Source organism: Dama dama, chromosome 20, assembly GCF_033118175.1.
Source record: "Dama dama isolate Ldn47 chromosome 20, ASM3311817v1, whole genome shotgun sequence".
NCBI classification, from domain to species: domain Eukaryota; kingdom Metazoa; phylum Chordata; class Mammalia; order Artiodactyla; family Cervidae; genus Dama; species Dama dama.
In genome coordinates, this window is record NC_083700.1 from 30,513,661 (window position 1) to 30,534,320 (window position 20,660).

Genomic DNA, 20,660 nt, shown 5'->3' on the forward strand with positions numbered 1-20,660 from the left:
TTTTAATTCTGCAACAGTCAGAGAACATGCTCTGAATGTTTTCAGTCCTTTGAAATATGTACAAACTTGTTTTATTATCCAGTACATGGTCAGTTTCATTAAATCTTCCATTAGCTCTTTGAAAGAATTTTTATTCCATTGTTTCGGAGAGCAGTTTTCCCTCTCTATAAATTAGCCCAAGTTTATTAGTTGTATGGCTGAAATTTCCCATATTCTTACTCGTCTTTTTGGTTTGCTTATTTTATAAACCATTGAGAGAAGTGTGGTCATGTCTGCTCTGATGGCAGATTTATCTTTTTCTCCTTTTGTTTCTGTCAATTTTTGCTTTATATGTTTTTAAGCAGTACAATTGAGTGCATGCAGACTTAGAATTGATATCCTTCTCCTTGGTGGATTGACTTTTATGTAATTTATAGTCTTTTTTTTTTTCTCAATCCAGGATCACATATTCATTTAGCTGTCATCTCTCATCTGTCACTTAGCTCTTTAATCTCCTTTAATCCTGAACAGTGTCAAGGTTTGTCTTTCATGAACTGATAAAATGTTTCTGTCTCTAATGTATCTTAAAGTCTACTCTGATGTTAATTTAACTATACTGTCTTTTGATTAGTTTTTGTATGCTATATCTTTGTTTTCTACCCCTTTTCATTTATTTTTTCTTCATATTTTAGTTGCCTTTTATAGTCAGCATACTGATTGCTTGTTTCTTTTTTTTTTTTTGCTGTTAATCTATCAAAATGCTTTAATATCTTTAGTAATATCTTTTTGTCAATGTTGAAAATTTATTTCATTTATTTTGGTAACAAATCTGAGTTTGCTACAAGATATTTTATCTTTCTGAGCTCTATCTTTTTTATTAAAATTGAAGTATAGTTGATTTACAATGTTATGTTAGTTTAAGGTATACAGCAAAGTGATTCAGTTATACATATTTATACATGTTTATATGTAACTGTATATTTTCTTTGCAGATTCTTTTCCCTTATATGGGCTTCCTTGGTAGGTCAGATGGTAAAAAAAATCCTCCTGCAATGTGGGAAACCTGGGTTCGATCTCTGGGCTGGGAAGATCCCCTGGAGGAGGGCATGGTAACCCACTCCAGTATTCTTGCCTGGAGAATCCCCATGGACAGAGGAGCCTGGCGGGCCACAATCTGTGGGGTCGCAAGGAGTTGGACATGACTGAGTGACTAAGCGCATAGGTTATTATAAATATTGAGTATAGTTCCCTGTGATATATATACCACATCTTCTTTATCCATTTGTCTGTTGATGGACATTTATATTGCTTCTATGTCTTGACTGTTGTAAATAGTGCTGCAATGAACTTTGGGATGCATATATATTTTTCAGTTATAGTTTTGTCTGGATATATGCCCAGGAGTAGGATTGGAGGGTCATATGTTGTAACTCTGTTTTTAGTTTCTTAAGGAACAGTCATATTCTGCCTGGTGAGAGTACCAATTTACATTCCCATCCACAGTGTAGGAGGGTTCCTTTTTCTCTACACCCTCTTCAACATTTATTATTTGTAAACTTTTTGATGATGGTCATTCTGACTGCAGTGAGGTGATACTTTATTGTAGATTTGTTTTGCATTTCTCTAATAATTAGCAGTGTTGAGCATCTTTTCATGTGCTTTTTGGTCATCTGCATGTCCTTTTTTGGAAAACTTTCTATTTAGATCTTCTGTCCATTTTTTAATTGGGCTAATTTGGGTGTTTTTGTTATTGAGTTGTCTGAGCTGTTTGTATATTTTGGGAATAAAGCCCTACTGGTCTCATCATTTATAAACATTTTCTCCCATTCTGTAATTTGTCTTCTTGTTTTATTTGTGGTGTCCTTTGTTGTGCAAAAGCTTTTAAGTTTAATTTGTTCCCATTTGTTTATTTTTGTTTTTATTTCCATTACTCTAGGAGATGGATCCAAAAAGATATTGCTGTGATTTATGTAAAAGAGTGTTCTGCCTGTGTTTTCCTCTAGGAGCTTTATATCATAGTATCCAGTTTTACATTTGGGTCTTTAATCCATTTTATTTTTGTATATGGTGTTAGAGAAATTTTATAATTTCGTCCTTTTACACTTAGCTGTCTGTTTTCCCAGCATCGTTTATCGAAGAGACTGTTTTTTCTCCATCGTATGTTCTTGCCTCCTTTGTCATAGATTAATTGACTACAGGTCTGTGGGTTTATTTCTGGGCTTTCTATCGTGTTCCATTGATCTTATTTCTGTTTTTGTGCCACTACCATACTGTTTTTATTACTGTAATTTTGTATTGTAGTCAGAAGTCAGGGAGCCTGTTTCCTCCAGATTGCTTTGGCTATCGACATATTTTGTGTTTCTATACAAATTAAAAAAAATTTTTTTGTTCTAGTTCTTTGAAAAATTTCATTGGTAATTTGATAGAGATTGCATTGAATCTGTAGATTGTCTTGGGTCGTATGGTTATGTTAACAACGTTAATCCTTCCAGTCCAAGAAACCAGAATATATATGTATATATCTTTCCATCTGCTCTGTCATCTTCAGTTTCTTTCATCAGTGTCTTATAGTTTTTGGAGTACAAGTATTTAGCCTCCTTAAGTAGGTTTATTCCTAGGTATTTTATTCTTTTTGATTTGATGGTAATTAAGATTATTTCCTTAGTTTCTCTTTCTTTTGTTGCTAGTGTATAGAAATGCAACAGATTTCTGTGTATTAATTTTGTATTCTGCAACTTTACCAAATTCACTGATGAGCTCCAATCATTTTCTGATGGCATCTTTAGGATTTTCTATGTACAGTATCATATTGTCTGCAAACCCCGTGACAGTTTTACTTCTTCCTTTCCAATTGGGATTCCTTTTATTTCTTTTTCTTCTCTGAATGCTGTAGCTAGGACTTCCAAAAGTCCTAGCTTCTTTCTGTTGAATGAAAGAAGTGAAGTTGGGCATCCTTGTCTTGTTCCTGATCTTAGAGAAAATGCTTTCAACTTTTCACTGTTGAGTATGATGGTCGCTGTGGGTTTTGTGATATGTGGCCTTTAGTATATTGAGATATGTTCCCTCTATGTGCAGTCTGATGGGAGTTTTTAATCATTTAATGGATATTAAATGTCAAAAGTTTTTTCTGCATGTATTGAGATAATCATACAGTTTTTATTCTTCAGTTTCTTAATGTGTAGTGTATCACACTGATTGATTTGTGGATATTGAAAAATCCTTGCATCTCTGAGATAAATCCCACTTGATCATGGTGTATGATCCTTTTACGGTATTGTTGGATTCAGTTTGTTGCATCTATGTTCATCATGGTTCTAGGCTTACAGTTTTCTTTTTTGTGTGTAATTTCTTTGTCTGGTCTTGGTATCAGAGTGATGATGGCCTCATACAGTGAGTTTGGAAGTGTTCCTTCCTCTGCAATTTTTGGGAATAATTTCAGAAGGCTAGGTATTATCTAAATGTTTGGTGGAATTCGCCTGTGAATCTCTCTGGTCCTGGAGTTTTGCTTTCTGGGAGTTTTAAAATCATAGATTCAATTTCAGTATTTGTGAATGATCTAATCATATTTTCTATTTTTTCTTGGTTCAGTCTTCAGAGAGTGTACCTGTCCAAGAATTTGTCTATTTCTTCTAAGCTGTCTGTTTTATTGATATATAATTGCTTGTAGTGGTTTCTCATTTCTAATTAACTGATTTGGTCCCTCTCCCCTTTTTTCCTGATAAGTCTGGTTAAATATTTATCTGTTTTGTTGATCTTTTCAAAGAACAGACTTTTAGTTTTATTGGTCTTTTCTGTTGTTTTCTTAGTCTATTTCGTTTATCTCTGCTCTGATCTTTTTGATTTATTTTCTTCTTCTACCTTTCGGTTTCATTTGTTCTTTCTCTAGTTGCTTTATGCATAAGGTTAGGTTGTTTGAGATTTTTCTTCTTTCCAAAGGCAAACTTGTATCCCTCTAAAGAACTGATTTTCTGTGTCTGATAGGTTTTAGATAATTGTGTTTTCATTTTCTTTTGTCTCTAGGTATTTAAAAATTTTTTTCTCTTTGATTTCTTCAGTAATCCATCGGTGGTGGTGGTTTTTATATTGGTGAGAACTCAGTCACATAGCTATACCTAGTTACAATCAAGATTGAGGAATGGATTCTAGCCTGTTCAAAAGGCCCCTGAAAAGGTGGGGGGCCCTGTTTGAAAAAGCAGGAAAAAAGTGCTGTTAATGATACCAAAATATAAAGCTTTTACTTTTCTTCTGTGGTCTCTCTCTCTCAATTTGTCATAGTGGTTTTTTTTTGTTTTGTTTTGTTTTATTTTTAAAAATTGTAGTATAATTGCTTTACAGTGTTGTGTTAATTTCTGCTGTACAACAGTATGAATCAGCTGTATGTCTACATACATTCCACATTGGTTGTTTAGTAGCGTGTTGTATAGCCTGCTTGTGATTTTTTTTTCCCATGTAGTTGATTTCTAATCTTGTAATGTGGTTGGAAAAGATACTTGATGTAATTTCAATTTTCTTAAATTTACCAAGGCCTGCTTCATGGACCAGCATGTGATTTATCTGCGAGAGTGTTCCATGCTCACTTGAAAAGAATGTGCATTCTGCTGCTTTCAGATGGAATGCTCTCTAAATATCAATTAAGTCCATCTGAGACATGTACACACTGCTGTATTTAAAACAGATAACCAACAAAGCCCTACTGTATAGTACATGGAATTGTGTTCAATGTTATTTGGCAGCCTGGATGGACAAACAGTTTGGGGAGAGTGAATACATGTATATATATGGCTGAATCCATTCACCGTTCACCTGAAACCATCACAGCATTGTTAATTGGCTATACCCCAGTACAAAACTAAAAGTTTAAAGAAATGTCATTTAAGTCTATCTGGTCTAATGTGTCATTTAAGGACTATGTTTTCTTACTGATCTTCTTTCTGGATGATCTGTTTAAGTGGGACATTAAAATCCCCTATTATTGTTGTGTTACTGTCAGTTTCTCTTTTTTAATGTCTGTTAACATTTGCCTTAAATATTGAGGTACTCCTGTGTTGGGTACATATGAATACACAATTGTTATACCTTCTTTGATTGACCCCTTGATCATTATGTAGTGTCTTTCTTTGTCTCTTGTAACAGTCTTTATTTTAAAGTCTATTTTGTCTGACATAAGGATTGCTACTCCAGCTTTTTGATTTCCACTTGCATCAGTTCAGTTCAGTTGCTCAGTCATGTCAGACGCTTTGTCACACCATGGACCTGCAGCACACCACCTTGCCTGTCCATCACCAACCTTTGGAGCTTGCTCAAACTCATGTCTATCGAGTTGGTGATGCCATCCAACCGTCTCATCCTCTGTTGTCCCCTTCTCCTGCCTTCGATCTTTCCCAGCATCAAGGTCTCTTCCAGTGAGTCAGTTCTTCTCATCAGGTGGCCAAAGTATTGGAGTTTCAGCTTCAGCATCAGTCCTTCCAGTGAATATTCAGGACTTATTTCCTTTAGGATTGACTGGTTTGATCTCCTCGCAGTCCAAGGGACTCTCAAGAGTCTTCACCAACCCCACAGTTCAAAAGCATCAATTCTTCTGCACTCAGCTTTCTTTATAGTCCAACTCTCACATCCATACATGACTACTGGAGAAACCATAGCTTTGACTAGATGGACCTTTATTGGCAAAATAATGTCTCTGCTTTTTAATATGCTGACTAGGTTGGTCATAGCTTTTCTTCCAAGGAGCGAGCGTCTTTTAATTTCATGGCTACAGTCACCATCTGCAGTGATTTTGAAGCCCCCAAAAATAGTCTGTCACTATTTCCATTGTTTCTCCATCTATATGCCCTGAAGTGATGGAACCGGATGCCATGATCTTAGTTTTCTGAATGTTGAGTTTTAAGCCAACTTTTTCACTCTCCTCTTTCACTTTCATCAAGAGGCTCTTTAGTTCTTCACTTTCTGTCATAAAGGTGATGTCATCTGTGTGTCTGAGGTTGTTGATATTTCTCTCGGCAATCTTGATTCCAGTTTGTGCTTCATTCAGCTTGACGTTTTGCATGATGTACTCTGCATATAAGTTAAATAAGCAGGGTGGCAATATACAGCCTTGACATACTCCTTTCCCGATTTGGAATCAGTCTGTTGTTTCATGTCCAGTTCTAACTGTTGCTCCTTGACCTGCATACAGATTTCTCAGGAGGCAGATAAGGTAGTCTGGTATTCCCATCTCTTTAAGAATTTTCCACAGTTCGTTGTGATCCACACAGTTGAAGACTTTGGTGTAGTCCATAAAGCAGAAGCAGATGTTTTTCTGGAACTCTCTTGCTTTATCGATGATCCAACAGACGTTGGCAATTTGATCTCTGGTTCCTCTGCCTTTTCTAAATCCAACTTGAACATCTCTAAGTTCATGGTTCAAACATACTGTTGAAGCCTGGCTTGGAGAATTTTGAGCATTACTTTGCTAGCATGTGAGATGAGTACAATTGTGCGGTAATTTGAACAGTCTTTAGCATTGCCCTTCTTTGGGATTGGAATGAAAACTGACCTTTTCCATAACTTGCATGGATTACCTTTTTCCATCCTCTCACTTTCAGTCTGAATGTGTTTCTAGATCTGAAGTGGGTCTCCTGAAGACAGCATATATATTGGTCTTATTTTTGTATCCATTCAACCAGTCTTTTTAATTGGTACATTTAATCTGTTTATATTTAATTATCACTATCTATGTTCTCAGTTATCACTATCTATGTGATGCTGGGACGGATTGGGGGCAGGAGGAGACGGGGACGACAGAGGATGAGATGGTTGGATGGCATCACCGACCTGATGGACATTGGTTTGAGTAAACTCTGGGAGTTGGTGATGGACAGGGAGGCCTGGCGTGCTGCGATTCATGGGGTCACAAAGAGTCGGACACGACTGAGCAACTGAACTGAACTGAACTAAATGTTCTATTGCCATTTTTAAAATTGTTTTGAAAGTGTTTTTGTAGATCTTTTTTTTTCCTCCTGTCCTCTTTTGTTCTCTTGTGATATGTTGACAATCTTTAGTGTTGTCTTTGGATTCCTTTTTCTTTTTTGTGTGTACCTCTATTTAGGATTTTTGGTTCGTGGTTGCCATGAGGTTTTGGTGTAGCAGCCTATATATATATACAATATTGCTTTAAGTTGCTGATCTCTTAATTTCAAATGCATTTTAAATAGCCTGCATTTGTACTCTCCTCCGCACACAGTTTCTGGTTTTAATATTGTATTTGTGTGTGGATGGTTTTGTACCTTTACTGGATGAGCCTTTACTAATGAGCTTTTCATTTCATAATTTTCTTATTTCTAATTGTGGCCTTTTTTGTTTAGAGAAATTGCTTTAGCATTTGTTTTAAAGCTGGTTTGGTGGTGCTGACTTCTTTTAGCTTTTGCTTGTCTGTAAAGCTTTTGATTTCTCTATCAAACACAATATTGAGCCTTGCCTTGGTAGTCTTGGTTGTAGGTTTTTCCCTTTTATCACTTTAAATACATCATTTATATTTATATTATAAGGCCACTTCCTTCTGGCCTGCAGAGTTTCTCCTGAAAAATCTGCTTATAATCTTATGGACATTCCCTTTTATGCTATTTGTTGCTTTTCCCTTGTGGCTATTCATATTTTCTCTTTCTTTAATTTTTCTAAGTTTGATGACTGTATGTTCAGCGTGTTCCTCCCTGGGTAATCCTGTATGGGATTCTCTACGCTTCCTGCACTTGGGTGACTGTTTCCTTTCCCATGATAGGAAAACGTTCAAATATTTTCTCAGTCCTTTTCTCTCCGTCATCTCCTTCTGGGACCCCTGTGATGGGAATGTTGGTGCATTTGACATTGTCCCAGAGGTTTCTTAAAACTGTCCTCATTTCTTTTCATTCTTTTGTCTTTATCCTGTTCTGTATCAGTGATTTCCACCATCCTATCTTCCAGCTCACTGATTCATTCTTCTGCCTCGTTTATTCTTCTATTGATTCCCTCTAGTGTATTTTTTCATTTCAGTTATTGTATTCTTCAATTCTGTTTGGTTGTTCTTTATATTTTCTAGCTTTTTGCTAAAAGCTTACTGCTCTTTGATCCATTCTTTTTTTGAGTTCTTGGATCATCTTTATGATCTTTACTTTGAACTCTTTATCAGGTAGATTGCCTGTCTCCAGTTCACTTAGTCGTTCTTCTGGAGTTTTACCTTGTGCCTTCATCTGGAATATATTCCTTTGCCGTGTCATTTTGTTTAAATTTTTATTTTTGTTTGTTTTGTTTTAAACAACAATTTACTGTTTATTTTTTTATTTTAAAGATTTAAAATTTTTGGCTGTGCTTGTCCCCATGGCTGCACATGGGCTTGCTCTAACTGCAGAGTGGGAGGGACTCTTTAGCTGTGCTGTGTAGGTTTCTCATTGCGGTGGCTTTTCTTGTGGAGCTTAGGCTCTCAGCACATGGGCCCTAGTACTTGCAACATGTGGGCTCAGTAGTTGAGGCTCATGGGCTCTAGAGCATACAAGCTTCAGTAGTTGTGGTGCACGAACTTAGTTATTCTGAGGCATGTGGAATCTTTCCAGACCAGGGATTGAACCTATGTCCCCTGTATCGGCAGGTGGATTCTCAACCACTGGACCATCAGGGAAGTCATCTGGTTTTTTTTTTTTGTTTTTTTAATGTATGTAGTAGATAAGTTACATTTCTTGACCTTGGCGAAGTGGCCCTCTGTGGGGGATGTCCCGTGTGTCCCAACAGTATTCTCCCACCTATCTTGTTACCCAAGGGCCAGGGACCACCTGGTCTCAGGGTGGTTTCTGACCTATGCTTGCAGCGTTAGTTCCAGAGGCTGTGGGATTGTGCTTTTCTTGCTTCTGGTATCCGCCCTGGTGGGTGAGACTGGTCTACAGGCTTGTGCAGGCTCCCTGTGGGAGGAACCAGTGCCTGCCCACGGGCGGGTAGAGTGGTTGCTGGCCCTCTGGTGGGCCAGGCTGTGTCACGGGGCGTGTCTCCAGGTGGCTGTGGGTCAGGAAGTGTTTAGGCAGCATATCTTTTGATGAATGGGACTGTGCTCCACCCTCTTGGTTGTTTGGCTTGAGGTGTCTCAACACTGGAGCTTGTAATAGGCAGTTGGGTGAGGCCAGGCGTTGGTGCCAAGATCCCAAGCAAGATGTTTACCTCCAGTCAGAGTTCACATCTCTGTGAATACTCCCTGATATGTCAGCTGCCAGCTTTTATGACCCCAGGGAGAGCCACCCTACTCCCTACTTCCTCAGGAGACCCTCCAGCGGCAGCTGGGAGGTCTGGCCCACTCCCCTACAAAGTCACTGCTTTTGCTCCCAGCCCTCTTGTGTGCACCCTCCATGAGTGGAGTTTCTGTTTTCCCCGGTCCTGGGGAGCTCCTGCGATCAAGCCCCACTGGGCTTCAAAGCCAAATGTTCTGCGGATTCCTCCTTGCAATGCCAGACGCCTAGGCTGGAAAGCCTGGGGTGGGCTCAGAGCTCTCAATCTTTTGGGAGAACTTCTGTGATATAATTATTCTCCTATTTGTGGGTCACTCACCAGAGGGGTATGGAATTTGATTATAATTATGATCATGAGTGTGCCCCTTCTATCATCTTACTGTGGTTTCTTCTTTATATCTTTGAATGTAGAATATCTTTTTTGATAGGTTCCAGTTTTTTTTATTGATGGTTGTTCAGCTGTTAATTGTGATTTTGGTGTGCTTGTGAGAGGAGATGAACTCAAGTTTCTTTTACTCTGTCATGTTATCTCCAGTCCTCCTTGTTTTGGGGGGAAAAAAAAAAAAAAACTTTTACCTGAAAACTTGACACATAATAGGCATTTGGTAACTGGTGGCTGCTGCTGTTATTCAGATCCTGAAGTGGGGTGAAGAACTGATCCTCAGGATTTTCTAGTCATGTAAGTGGAATGCACAGCAGGTTTTAGGGGGCTCTGCTAGTCAAATGCAAATTTAATACTTTGAAAAATGGCCACCATATAATTGTGAGTGGGCACAGAGCTTGGAAATGCATTTGTCTTATTTCACTTATGTTTTCTTCCTTCGTTATTTCCAGATGCTTGCTGTTCCTTATGGAAAGAAGAAAATGTAGGGAAGCTTAGAGAAATACATAATACTTTATGAGTATTAAAACTTCTGCTCTGAGTATTAAAATGGTGGTATCTTGTAAATGTTTTTAAATCGGTAAAGGAGTAATTACAGTAATTAATACAAGTGAAAAACTTAACTTTTTTCTGGTCCTTTTCATAGGTACTGCGTGGACATAAAACTTTCCTAAATGATGCTTATAATTGGGAGTTTTTGATTTGGGAATCAGCTTTACTACTTTTCTTACTGCGCTTAGCCTCATTGGGGTCTGAAACCAATAAGAAATACAGCAATGTCTCAATATTACTTACTGAACAGGTATTGACTGGTCCTTGATAGTGGTTAGAAATGGTATAATAAGATTTGTGCAGAAGATTCAGGGGTGAGTCTAGATTCTGTCACGTTCTAGCTATGTAACCTTATACCTTATGAGTCACTCCAACCATATAGTTGTCTCCTGTAGAAAATGAGGACAGTATCTTCCCCACCTGCTCCCAGGATTGGGTGCTGTGCTTCCTTGCTCAGTTGTCTGACTCGTGTTTACGACTCCATGGACTGTAGCCTGCCAGGCTCTTCTGTCCATGGGGATTCTCCATGCTACTTCGTAGTATAAAGATTATTTTTGGTGGTGGTAATGGAGCATGCTTTTAATCTCATGTTCTGTGTCAAGTAGTAGCTCTTTAGAGTACCTGTCATTTAAGTATGTTTAGTAAGCTTTTTGACTTTTTAAAATCAGTCATAGAATACATTCAGTGTTTGAAAAATACTTGCTCTTTAGTATGTGAGTAGATATGACAATTGAGAAATGTTTCTTTTGAATAAAGTAGTATGGAGTTGTTTTTTTTTTGTTTTTAATTTCATGTTTAACCATAAGTTTTAAATTAAAATATCTGATATCATTAGGTTTTTTTTTGAGGGGGGCAGAACTTAGAATTATAGTGAAAAATTCTTACCATAAGGGAAGAAACAAGGAATTAGTAAATTAAAAGTAGCTATCCTATCTTCTTCCATTCCATGAATGTTTGATAAGGATGTTAGATTTTTGAGGGGATACCAAGATGAATAAGATATAGTTTTTGAACTCAAGGAGTTTACATCTTGTTAATATAAAATTTTCATTGTTTTGGTAAATTGCTTCATCATTATTTTTTCTTCACTAAATAGCCTTTTTTTTTATCCCTGTATGTGACTGATTAGGATGGGGATTGGGCATGTGACATATGTGCTCTATAAATATGGCTACTAGAATTTCAAATTTTATTTTAGCTAAAAATATTGCCTTCCAAATCTGCCATATTGAATGCAATATATATATATATATACACACACACACACACACATATCTTTTACATGACATTTGCCCTAATCTCTATTTCTTCCCTTAGATTAATTTATATCTTAAAATGGAAAAAAAGCCGAATAAGAAAGAACAGCTTACCCTAGTAAACAATGTGTTAAAGCTGTCCACCAAGTTGTTAAAAGTAAGTAATACCCTGTGATACATTTTTATTACCGTTTAATTAAATCAATGCTGCACTTCTTGGAGAGGACCTTAGTAACAGATAAATGCTGTGTAGATTCAAGATACAGACTTGATAGTTGGGGTTAATGACTGTATGAGAAAAGTTTCCCAATTTATTACCCAAGTTCTAATGATTGCTGTTGTCTGTCACATTTGAAAATTGCATTAAAAAATCACAAATTGCATATTGCTTGAATCCACCTTTAAAAACTTAGCTAGTGGAAGACTAGGTGAGAGCCCATTCCAGGTGTTTATTTATTTACATTATTATTTTAAATTTTTTAAATTATTATTTTAAATTGATGTATAGTTTTAGTGTTTGACATGTACAGCAAAGTGATTCAGTTATATATATACATATGTTCTTTTTCTGATTCTTTTCTATTATAGGTTATTGCAAGATGCTGAATATGGTTCCCAGTGCTATACAGGGTCCTTGTTGTTTATCCATTTTACATACAGTACTCTGTATCCGTTAATTCCAAGTTTATTCCTCCCCCTCCTCCCCCTCATTACAGATTTTTTGAAGGTAGCTATTGAACATCAGGAAAGAGGTCATCCTCACCCAAAACTCGAAAAACAGTCTGATAATCACTGATAGCTATTGTGAAACCATGTATTTCATCTCAGTTCTTTCATGTTTTTTAGGAGCTGGACACACCATTTAGACTCTATGGACTGACAATGAATCCCTTAATCTACAATATCACACGAGTAGTTATCCTTTCTGCAGTCTCAGGTGTTATAAGTGATCTTCTAGGATTTAACATAAGAGTAAGTGAGATTACCACTCTGTAGCATCTGCCTTAGTCTTAAAACTTACTAGTATTTATAATAATCTTTAACCTTCCCAGTATATATGTGTGTGAGAGAGAGAAAGGGGGAGATAGTGGGGGAAGGTGGGATGGAGGGAGAGAGTGGCTGGCATGAAAATAATTCTTCAGGTAGAGAAATAAGCATTTGAAATAGACTTTCAGCTTAGATTTTCTCATTTTATACAAGCACAATAGTCTGTGCTCTTGAATGGAACAAAAAGTCAAGTTTGAATCTCATGTCAGTTTAATAGCATGGGCTGGGGTGGCCTCTGAGCTAGGGAAATGTACAGAGGCAGAATGAAGGAAAACTAGAAAGCACCATGAGCTGCAGAATATCAGTTTTGATCCTGGAAATTTTTAATGTTTTTTTCTCTATGATGTTTTATGGTTGCTATTGCCAGAGTTGATACTTTTTTCTTATGTAAATGGTTCTTGGTTTACATGTAAGTGTACCTGTCAACCCCACCTATTTGTCTTAAAACTAACTGATTTTGGTGATTTTCTTTTCTTAGCTGTGGAAAATTAAGTCATAAGCTGAGTCATGTGCCTGGACTCTCTCCCCTTGCTGGCATCAGTGCTTACCCCATTAAGGAAAGAGATGACTGCAAACCCATGAGACACCCACCTGCTTGTTCATACGCAGAGGTGCCTTCAGCTCTCCTAATCTAATGAATCGTGTTTTCAGAGGAACAGAGCCTTTTCCAACTGGGCGTGCATGCTAAAAACCTGTATTTTCATGGTTTTCAAATAGTATGAATGGTCAGGAGACTGAAGACTGTTGTGTTATAGTAACTTAAGGACAACTTTTTAAGTTAGGAAATTTATTCTGGGCATTTCAATGCTGCGACAGTTATATTTATTGGAAATAGTCTTTTGGGTAACTATGGTAGATGCCCAAAGCATGAAGCAAAATCCTTTATTGGAAATATGCAAATTCAGTACTTTTCTATTACAGTCTATAGAATTGGATATTTCATTTCTCTGGCAAAGAGAGATCAAGTTTAAATTTAAACTATTTTAGGTTGAACCTGAATAAAAGAACTTTATTGGAGAATTTCAGTTTCTAGGCTTTTTTTGTTGTTGAAAGAAAAAATAACCTTTAAACTGTGGTTTTCTGTGAAACTATGGAGAAATTTTCAATTAGTTTATAATTTTGAAGTTAATCCTAATAGCTGTTTAGTTCTTGGTGAAACAGAGTCATGCATATAATATAGCATGTAATTCAGCATAAGACATTTTTCTATTCACACCTGTCCGTGTTCACCAGACAATGTCTTCCATTTTGAATGGTTTGAGCCATGTTTCCCATCACAGTCCTAAGTGAAGTGTTCAGTTTGTTGTGCAACTCAATGAATGTATTTAACCCTCAGTACAGTCTCAGGTCTTCAGTGTCTATACTGAGCCAAGCTGTGCCATTGATGATTTGGGTTCTCTTATCAGCATCCCCTGTCACACTTACATACATACACATATGTTAATGAAAACTAATAATCTCCATGTAATTCCTGCTCATTAAGTTACCCACTTTGAAGAATCTCTTGAGGCAAATAGAAAGCCCACAGATCTTAATGATAAGATTTTGTGAGTATTTGAATGGGAATAATTAAGAAACTTTATTATTACATGTGAAGTATGTACATGCAAAGTCAGTGTATCATATATACATATCCTCATATGGCAGGAAGATTTTTGAGGTTTAAAGATGAATTTCTCGAGTCCAGGGATTGAGTTCAGACCTTTCTGGATTTATATCCTTGGCTCTGCTACTCATTAGCTTCATAGTCCAAGGCAAGTTACTTAACATTTTTGCACCTCAATTTCCTTACCTGTGTAGTGGGGATAATAACTACCCAAAAGGGTTGTTAAGGTCAAATGAGGTTATCATGTAAGGTACTTAGCATAAAATACTTAGCCCTTGGTAAATCCACAATAAACATTTGTAATTACTATTTAAAACCCTTTAAAAATATTTTGCTGACAGATTTCCTAACTGTGAAGATAGAAACATAGAGGGCAAGATAACTGAACTAGAAGTGGATTACCAAAAGTTTGCAGCCATTCTAAATACTGCGTGAGAGTTACAATTTTTTTTTTTTTTAAAGTAAAACCCGTTTATAGTGATTTACCTTTGGAAGGAACTAATCTGTAAAGGCACTTCAGTGTCTTGACAGGTGACTTATAGAAGTCATAAGGAACAAGAACAATCATCTCGAAGCCAGGATTGAGCAGGCTCTGTGCAGATTTCAGGTGAAGAAAGTGGATGACTTTCTTTTTTCTCCTACAAAAACACTTCTAATTTTATTTGAATTTTTTACACATTGAATTCTTTAGCTTAAATGCAGTATTTAGAATTGTTTACTCCTGTGAGTTGTTTCAGTTATGGTTTTGATGGTTTATAATTGGTTTAAGTGATTTTTCAGGTGGGTAAATTTTTCTGTATGTGTACTTGCTCATGTCAGAAACTTGAAAATCATTTTTTTATCTGCACGGGGTCTTCACTGTGGTGTGCAGGCTCTTCATTGCCCTACTTCAGCTTCCTCTAGTTTGCGGTGTGTGGTTTTCTCTGGTTGCAGCTGGCAGGCTGTCTAGTTCTGGCATGCGGTCTCTAGAGCACATGGGCTCAGTAGTTCCAGTCCAAGGGCTTAGTTGCCCCATGGCATTTGGGATCTTAGTTCCCTGACCAGGGATCAAAACCACATCCCGTACATTGGAAGGTGGAGTCTTAACCACTGGACCACCAGGGAAGTCCTAGGAACCTTTTTTTGTTTTTGACTCTTGCCTCTCTCATACCTCACATCCAGTCACCAAGTCTTTGAATAATTATCTTTTAGATGTTTTTCTAATCAGTCCATTCTTTTCCATCCCTGTTTTTACCACCCTCATCTAAGTTAATAGCTTCTGTTTTTGAACAGGATTCTGCTTTTCTGCTCTTAAATATACATGGCATTCCTCTTTCCCATACCCACCTATTCATCTCAAAAACTAATGCGTGTTTTTTGAAATGCAGGTCTCATCATTTAGAATCTGCTAATGGCTTAGTATTTCTTTGAAGGTAAAAATCTGAAATCTTTTTAGCAAGGTATATAGGCCTTCCTTGTTGAGAAATATTTTCGAATCTTTATGTTTGAAAGATTTTTGCTGGGCATAAAATTCCAGTTTTAGAAATGTTGTTCCTTTACTGCCTCCTGAGTTGCATTGCTTCTGACAAGAAGTCTGTTGTCATTCTCATCTTTGTTGTTCTGTGTATAACATCTCTCTCTTTTTTAAACTCTGGCTACTTTTAAGGTTTTTATCTTTTTCATTGAATTTGTGCTGTTATAATGTGTATTGCTGTAGTTTTTTTGTGTGTGTGTGTGTGCGCTTGGGATTTGTTGCACTTATTGAGTCTCTTGATTTATAGTTTTCATAAAATTTGGGAAAATTTTAGTTTTTTTTTAATTTATTTTTTAATTGGTGGAAAATTGCTTTACAATTTTGTGTTGGTTTCTGCTGTATAACAACATGAATCAGTCATATATGTATATCCCTTCCCTCCTGAGACTCCCTTCCCTCCCCCCACCCCTCCAGGTTATCACAGAACACCAGGCTGGGTTGCTGTGTTATTAAAATGTTTCTGCACCCCATTCTTCCACCTGCTTCTGAGATTCCACCTCACAGATGTATCAGGCTGCTTGAAGTTGTCTTACAGCTTACTGATACATTGTCCCAGTCTTCTGTCTTCAGTTTTGGATAGTTTCTGTTGCTGTGCTTTCAACTTCAATAATCTGTTCTAATTTTGCTGTTAATCCAACATGGTGTATTTTGTCTACAGGAGTTTGATACCACTTTTTTGTTTCTTATATCTTTTATGTCAGTCTTTAACATGCTGTTTCTTTTCTCTACCTTGTTTTCATAACATTTATAATAGAAATAGTAAATAAGAACATTAAAACAGCTATCATCTATGTCATTCTGTGGTTTTTTTTTATTGATTTATTTTTCTTCTCACTTTGGGTCATTTTTCCTGCTTCTTCACATGCTTAGTAATTTCTTATTGGATGTGAATTTTACATTGTTGGGTGTTGGGGTTTTGTGTGTGTGCCTTCTTTATTCTTGAGCTTTGTTTTAGAATGTAGTTAAATTACTCGAAAATAGTTTGATCATTTTAAGGCTTGCTTTTAAGCTTTTGTTAGGAGGGCCAGGGCAGCCTTAAACCTGGTGCTGTTTTTTCCCACAACTGATGCAATATCTTTCTGAGCACTCTACATGATGCCCTCTTCATGGTGGGGTTTTCTCAGTTTGACTATAGGAACATGCAGTATTCCCAGCTCAGAATTTTTGGCCTGATTCTTTGTGGTGGTCCTTGGCCTGTCGAGTATTTCCTTGTGCTGAGCATACTCACCTGGAGACCTGAACTCTCAGCACATTTTTTTTGAGCTCTCTCCTCTCTATGCAGCTGTCTTCTCTCTGGTACTCTGCCTGCTAATTCTAGCTGTTCTGCCCCGCCCCCCCCGGCCCCCAAATTCTTAACTCTCACCCCCTTAACTCAGCAAGACTGCTTGATTGGGTTTGGGTTCCCCTTTCTGCACTGAAGCCTGGGAACTGCCTTTAAGTAATCTGGGGTAGTCATGGGGCTCACCTCATTTAATTCCACTAACCTCTTACTGTCTCTTGTCCATTACCTAACCCCCATTTTTTCAGGTATATTTTTCCTTTTTTTTCTAAGTTGTCTAAGGTGGGAGAGTCAATGTTTTTCCCACCTTAGTGAATGGAACAAAGTTTACTCAGTTGCTCAAGCCAAAGACTTAGGGTTTACTCTCAGCTCCTCTCTTCCCCTTCGTATCTAATCTACCACCCAGCCATGTTGATTCTGATTTTCATTGCTAACAGATGAAGCCTTCTTCGTGGTCACCTGGTTTACTATGCTGACCCGCTGTTCCCTTCTCATCCTTGCCTCCTACAGTTGGTTCTCTACAGCCATGTGAGTGAGCTTAAAAATATGGAGACTTTATCAGTCCTATTGAAACTCTTCCTGGCTTTCCTATGCTGGCCTTCAAGGCCCTTCATTTCAGGCCTGCCTCCCTTTCCAGCTTCACCTTCTCAGTATCTGACAATCACACTCCCTATGTTCCTTCATTACACTGAGTTCTTTCTTGTTTCAGACTCTGCCTGGAATATGCTTTCTTAAGTTCTCCCCTAAATGGCTGCTCAGCTGTCAGTTCCTCAGCAGGACCTTCTCTTAGTTAAAGCATTCCCCATCTTATCCTTGTTACCAGTTATACAACTCTGTTCATCCTTCATGGCATTTATCAAAATCTGATTGTTTTGTTTATCTTTTGTCACTTGTTTCTGTCCTTCTCCATTCGATTCTGAGTTCCTTAAGGCAGGGATTTTTTGTTGTTGTTTTTCACTCCTAGGTCCCCAGAATGCAGGAGAGTACCTGACCCTATAATAGGTATGTAATACAAATGTGTAGAATGAATAGACTTCAAGTAATTTACCATTTATGCAGTTTTTGTTTTGTTTTTTTGTTAGGATGGAAGAGTTGTACTCTTTGTGCTTCATTTATTCCTGTATGGTAATTTCTAGAAACTTGGACTTTTGATCCACAAAAGGAGTGATACTTTAACATTTACCTGTTACTGAGAAATTAAACCGAGATGTAAAAACAGAACTAGATTATGCCATTCATACATTTAATTGAAATAGTAATAACCATAGATGGATAAGAAAAACACCTGTTCAGTTACTTTTATAATTTGTTGTTTTGGGAAAGAGTCTCTCTCCTAAAATTGCCATGGAGGTATAACTTCAAACTTCCTAAATATGTACATTATGCCTCATGTATAATATAACCACTTTGAAAAGTTGAATAACCAAATACTTTCTTAATTGGGGTATGGTTTTCTTGACTTTCAGAGACAAGTAGAAAGATTTTTTAAATACCAGAATGTCCTACAAAGTAAAGGTTATGGGCGGGTCTGTGTTTTTATTTTTGGTTCATTGTATCTAGAGGTAGGGCTTCCCAGGTGGTGCTACTGGTAAAGAAACCCCCCTGCCAATGCAGGAGACAGAAGAGATGTTGGTTTGACAGGAAAATCCCCTCGAGGAGGGCATGGAAGCCCACTCTAGTATTCTTGTCTGGAAAATGCCATGGACAGAGGAGCTTGGTAGACAACAGTCTATAGGGTCACAAAAGGTTGGTCACAACTAAAATGACTAAGCACGCATCTAGAGGTAAGCGAACCTGTGCACTCTACAAACAACTCTCTTTCAAATTAATAAAATTCATTTTAGAAATTTTTTAGATCTACATACTCTATAATGGGGCAAATGGGTCTAAATCCCCAAATATAGTGTATGACTTGGGATTATCAGGAAGTAAATTCATTATCAAGAAGTAAACTCCAGGAGATGGTGATGGGTAGGGAGGCTTGGCGTGCTGCAGTCCATAGGGTCACAGAGTCAGACACGACTGAACAACTACAAAAATATTCGTTAAACTTAATCTCGTCTATACAGGTGTTGACTAGCTTGGTCATTTAAAGTAATCCTTTGCTTCTTGCAGTTATTGGTGTGCATCTTGAATAATGAAGTTTGAATTTCACAAATGTGCAATAATTCCATACCTTTCCTGCAGTACATCCTGAGCCTATATGCTGTAATAAGGTATTACTCAAGGTAACAATTACTGTTTTATATTAAGGACAAAATAAGCCTCTTGACTTGTGTTTTCACTAATAGTTTGCTTGGCTTTAACACAAAGATTGTATAATAGACAAATACCAACAAAATTCTTTGAAAAACTATAGGTTCAGGCTAAATTAAAGCACTTGGCTATGTTTTTGTGTTTTAATGTATATATGAGAAAGGTCCAGAGTTCTTTAGCAGATAAATTCTACTCTTTATAAGCCTTCATACTCCTCTCTTACACTTAAGGTTCTACTTGCACAGAAACAGGTGAAAACATATCCAAGTTAGGGAATATCTTAAAACTAATTCAGTTAACTGAAGCAAAGATTATAGAATTGATGTCAGTTCTCAGCAATGGAGCATGCCAGGATGATGTAAGAAGTTGCTCTGATGAATTCTTCATGCCAAACTGAATCATCACATTTTGTGACTGAAGTCTGTTTACACCAGTGTTCCTTAGTTCTCAGAGCTCACTCTAGACCAGACTTCAGCCTAAGCACATCTCTGTGGAGGTCAGTAGTTAAGACTGTCACACAGTTTAATTTGGGTATCCTTGCTTTCTTAAAACCCCATTCTCTTTGAATGTTGGACACAGTAATCATGAAACTCTTCATTAGTCCATGTTGAAAAGCATTTGACTTTTTCTACATGAAAACATCTATTAAAAAAGAAAATGATCAAGATGTGCTCACGCAGAAATAAAAAATCACATGCTTTTCTATTTCAGATGTCTTGGACATAGGAGTTGACTCTGTGCAGAGGCTACTTGGTCCAAAAAATTTGATGTGAGTTAGAAGACAACAATATTACAGGCTGTTTCTGATTTCTCTAGGAAGACAATGTGATAGCATCCCAGAACAGTTCTGCTGTTGTGGTCAGTCCACTAAAACAACAAAATGATTTTGGTGCCACTCTGTGGGCTTTGCTAAGACACACATCTTCATGACGGAGCTTGGAAGCCAGAGGTTTAGGGTTTATTTTCAATATGAGTTCATGTAATGGTAGGTTCAGGAATTAATTTTTCTCCTCAAGAGTATTCATTTAACCATGGTCTTGAACTAGGTTTTAGGCATTAGTCATATCAAGAATTTCAGTGAAGTCAAGTCAAAACACTTCACTCTATAAGTAGGTACAACCTGTAGTAAACAAAATGATTTAAAAATAATGTGAAATGCCACATAGCCTGATGAAATAGCATTTGTGATCTTGTGGTAACTGGATTTACATTGCTATATGCATTAGAAATGTCTAATAATTTCCAATAACATAAGTACTTTTCTCTCCCTGACAGTGTAAGAAAGGATTGGGTGCAGGGTAACAAATTATTTATACAAAACTATTTTCCTTACAATGAAAGGTATGAAGTAGGTATAATGATATTCAACTCAAACTAATTTTAAACTTTAAATGTATTTATAGATAAAAGTATAGCTATACAGGTAAAGTCATCATTGTAAGAGTCTGCCTGATTGTAGGACTTTGAATGTTTGTTACTCACAGGGATAAAAATCTGAGGACTCAGACCATGATGAGAATTAGCTCCACAGCAGAAAAACAGTAAAAAGAAATGCAAGTCATGAAC

General features: G+C 37.1%; 1 protein-coding gene across 4 annotated transcripts in view; it reads left to right on the forward strand.

The window, feature by feature from the left end:
• Nucleotides 1-15,970, forward strand: part of PHTF1 (putative homeodomain transcription factor 1) — a 70,737-nt gene extending 54,767 nt beyond the window's left edge. For all 4 annotated transcript variants that reach the window (XM_061121118.1, XM_061121120.1, XM_061121119.1 and 1 more), the window contains 4 exons: nucleotides 10,232-10,387; nucleotides 11,455-11,550; nucleotides 12,240-12,365; nucleotides 12,919-15,970. In XM_061121118.1, the coding sequence (XP_060977101.1) occupies nucleotides 10,232-10,387; nucleotides 11,455-11,550; nucleotides 12,240-12,365; nucleotides 12,919-12,939 (399 nt within the window). In that variant the 3' untranslated portion in view covers nucleotides 12,940-15,970. The remainder of the gene's footprint in view (nucleotides 1-10,231; nucleotides 10,388-11,454; nucleotides 11,551-12,239; nucleotides 12,366-12,918) is intronic.
• The last annotated feature ends 4,690 nt before the right edge of the window (nucleotides 15,971-20,660 follow it).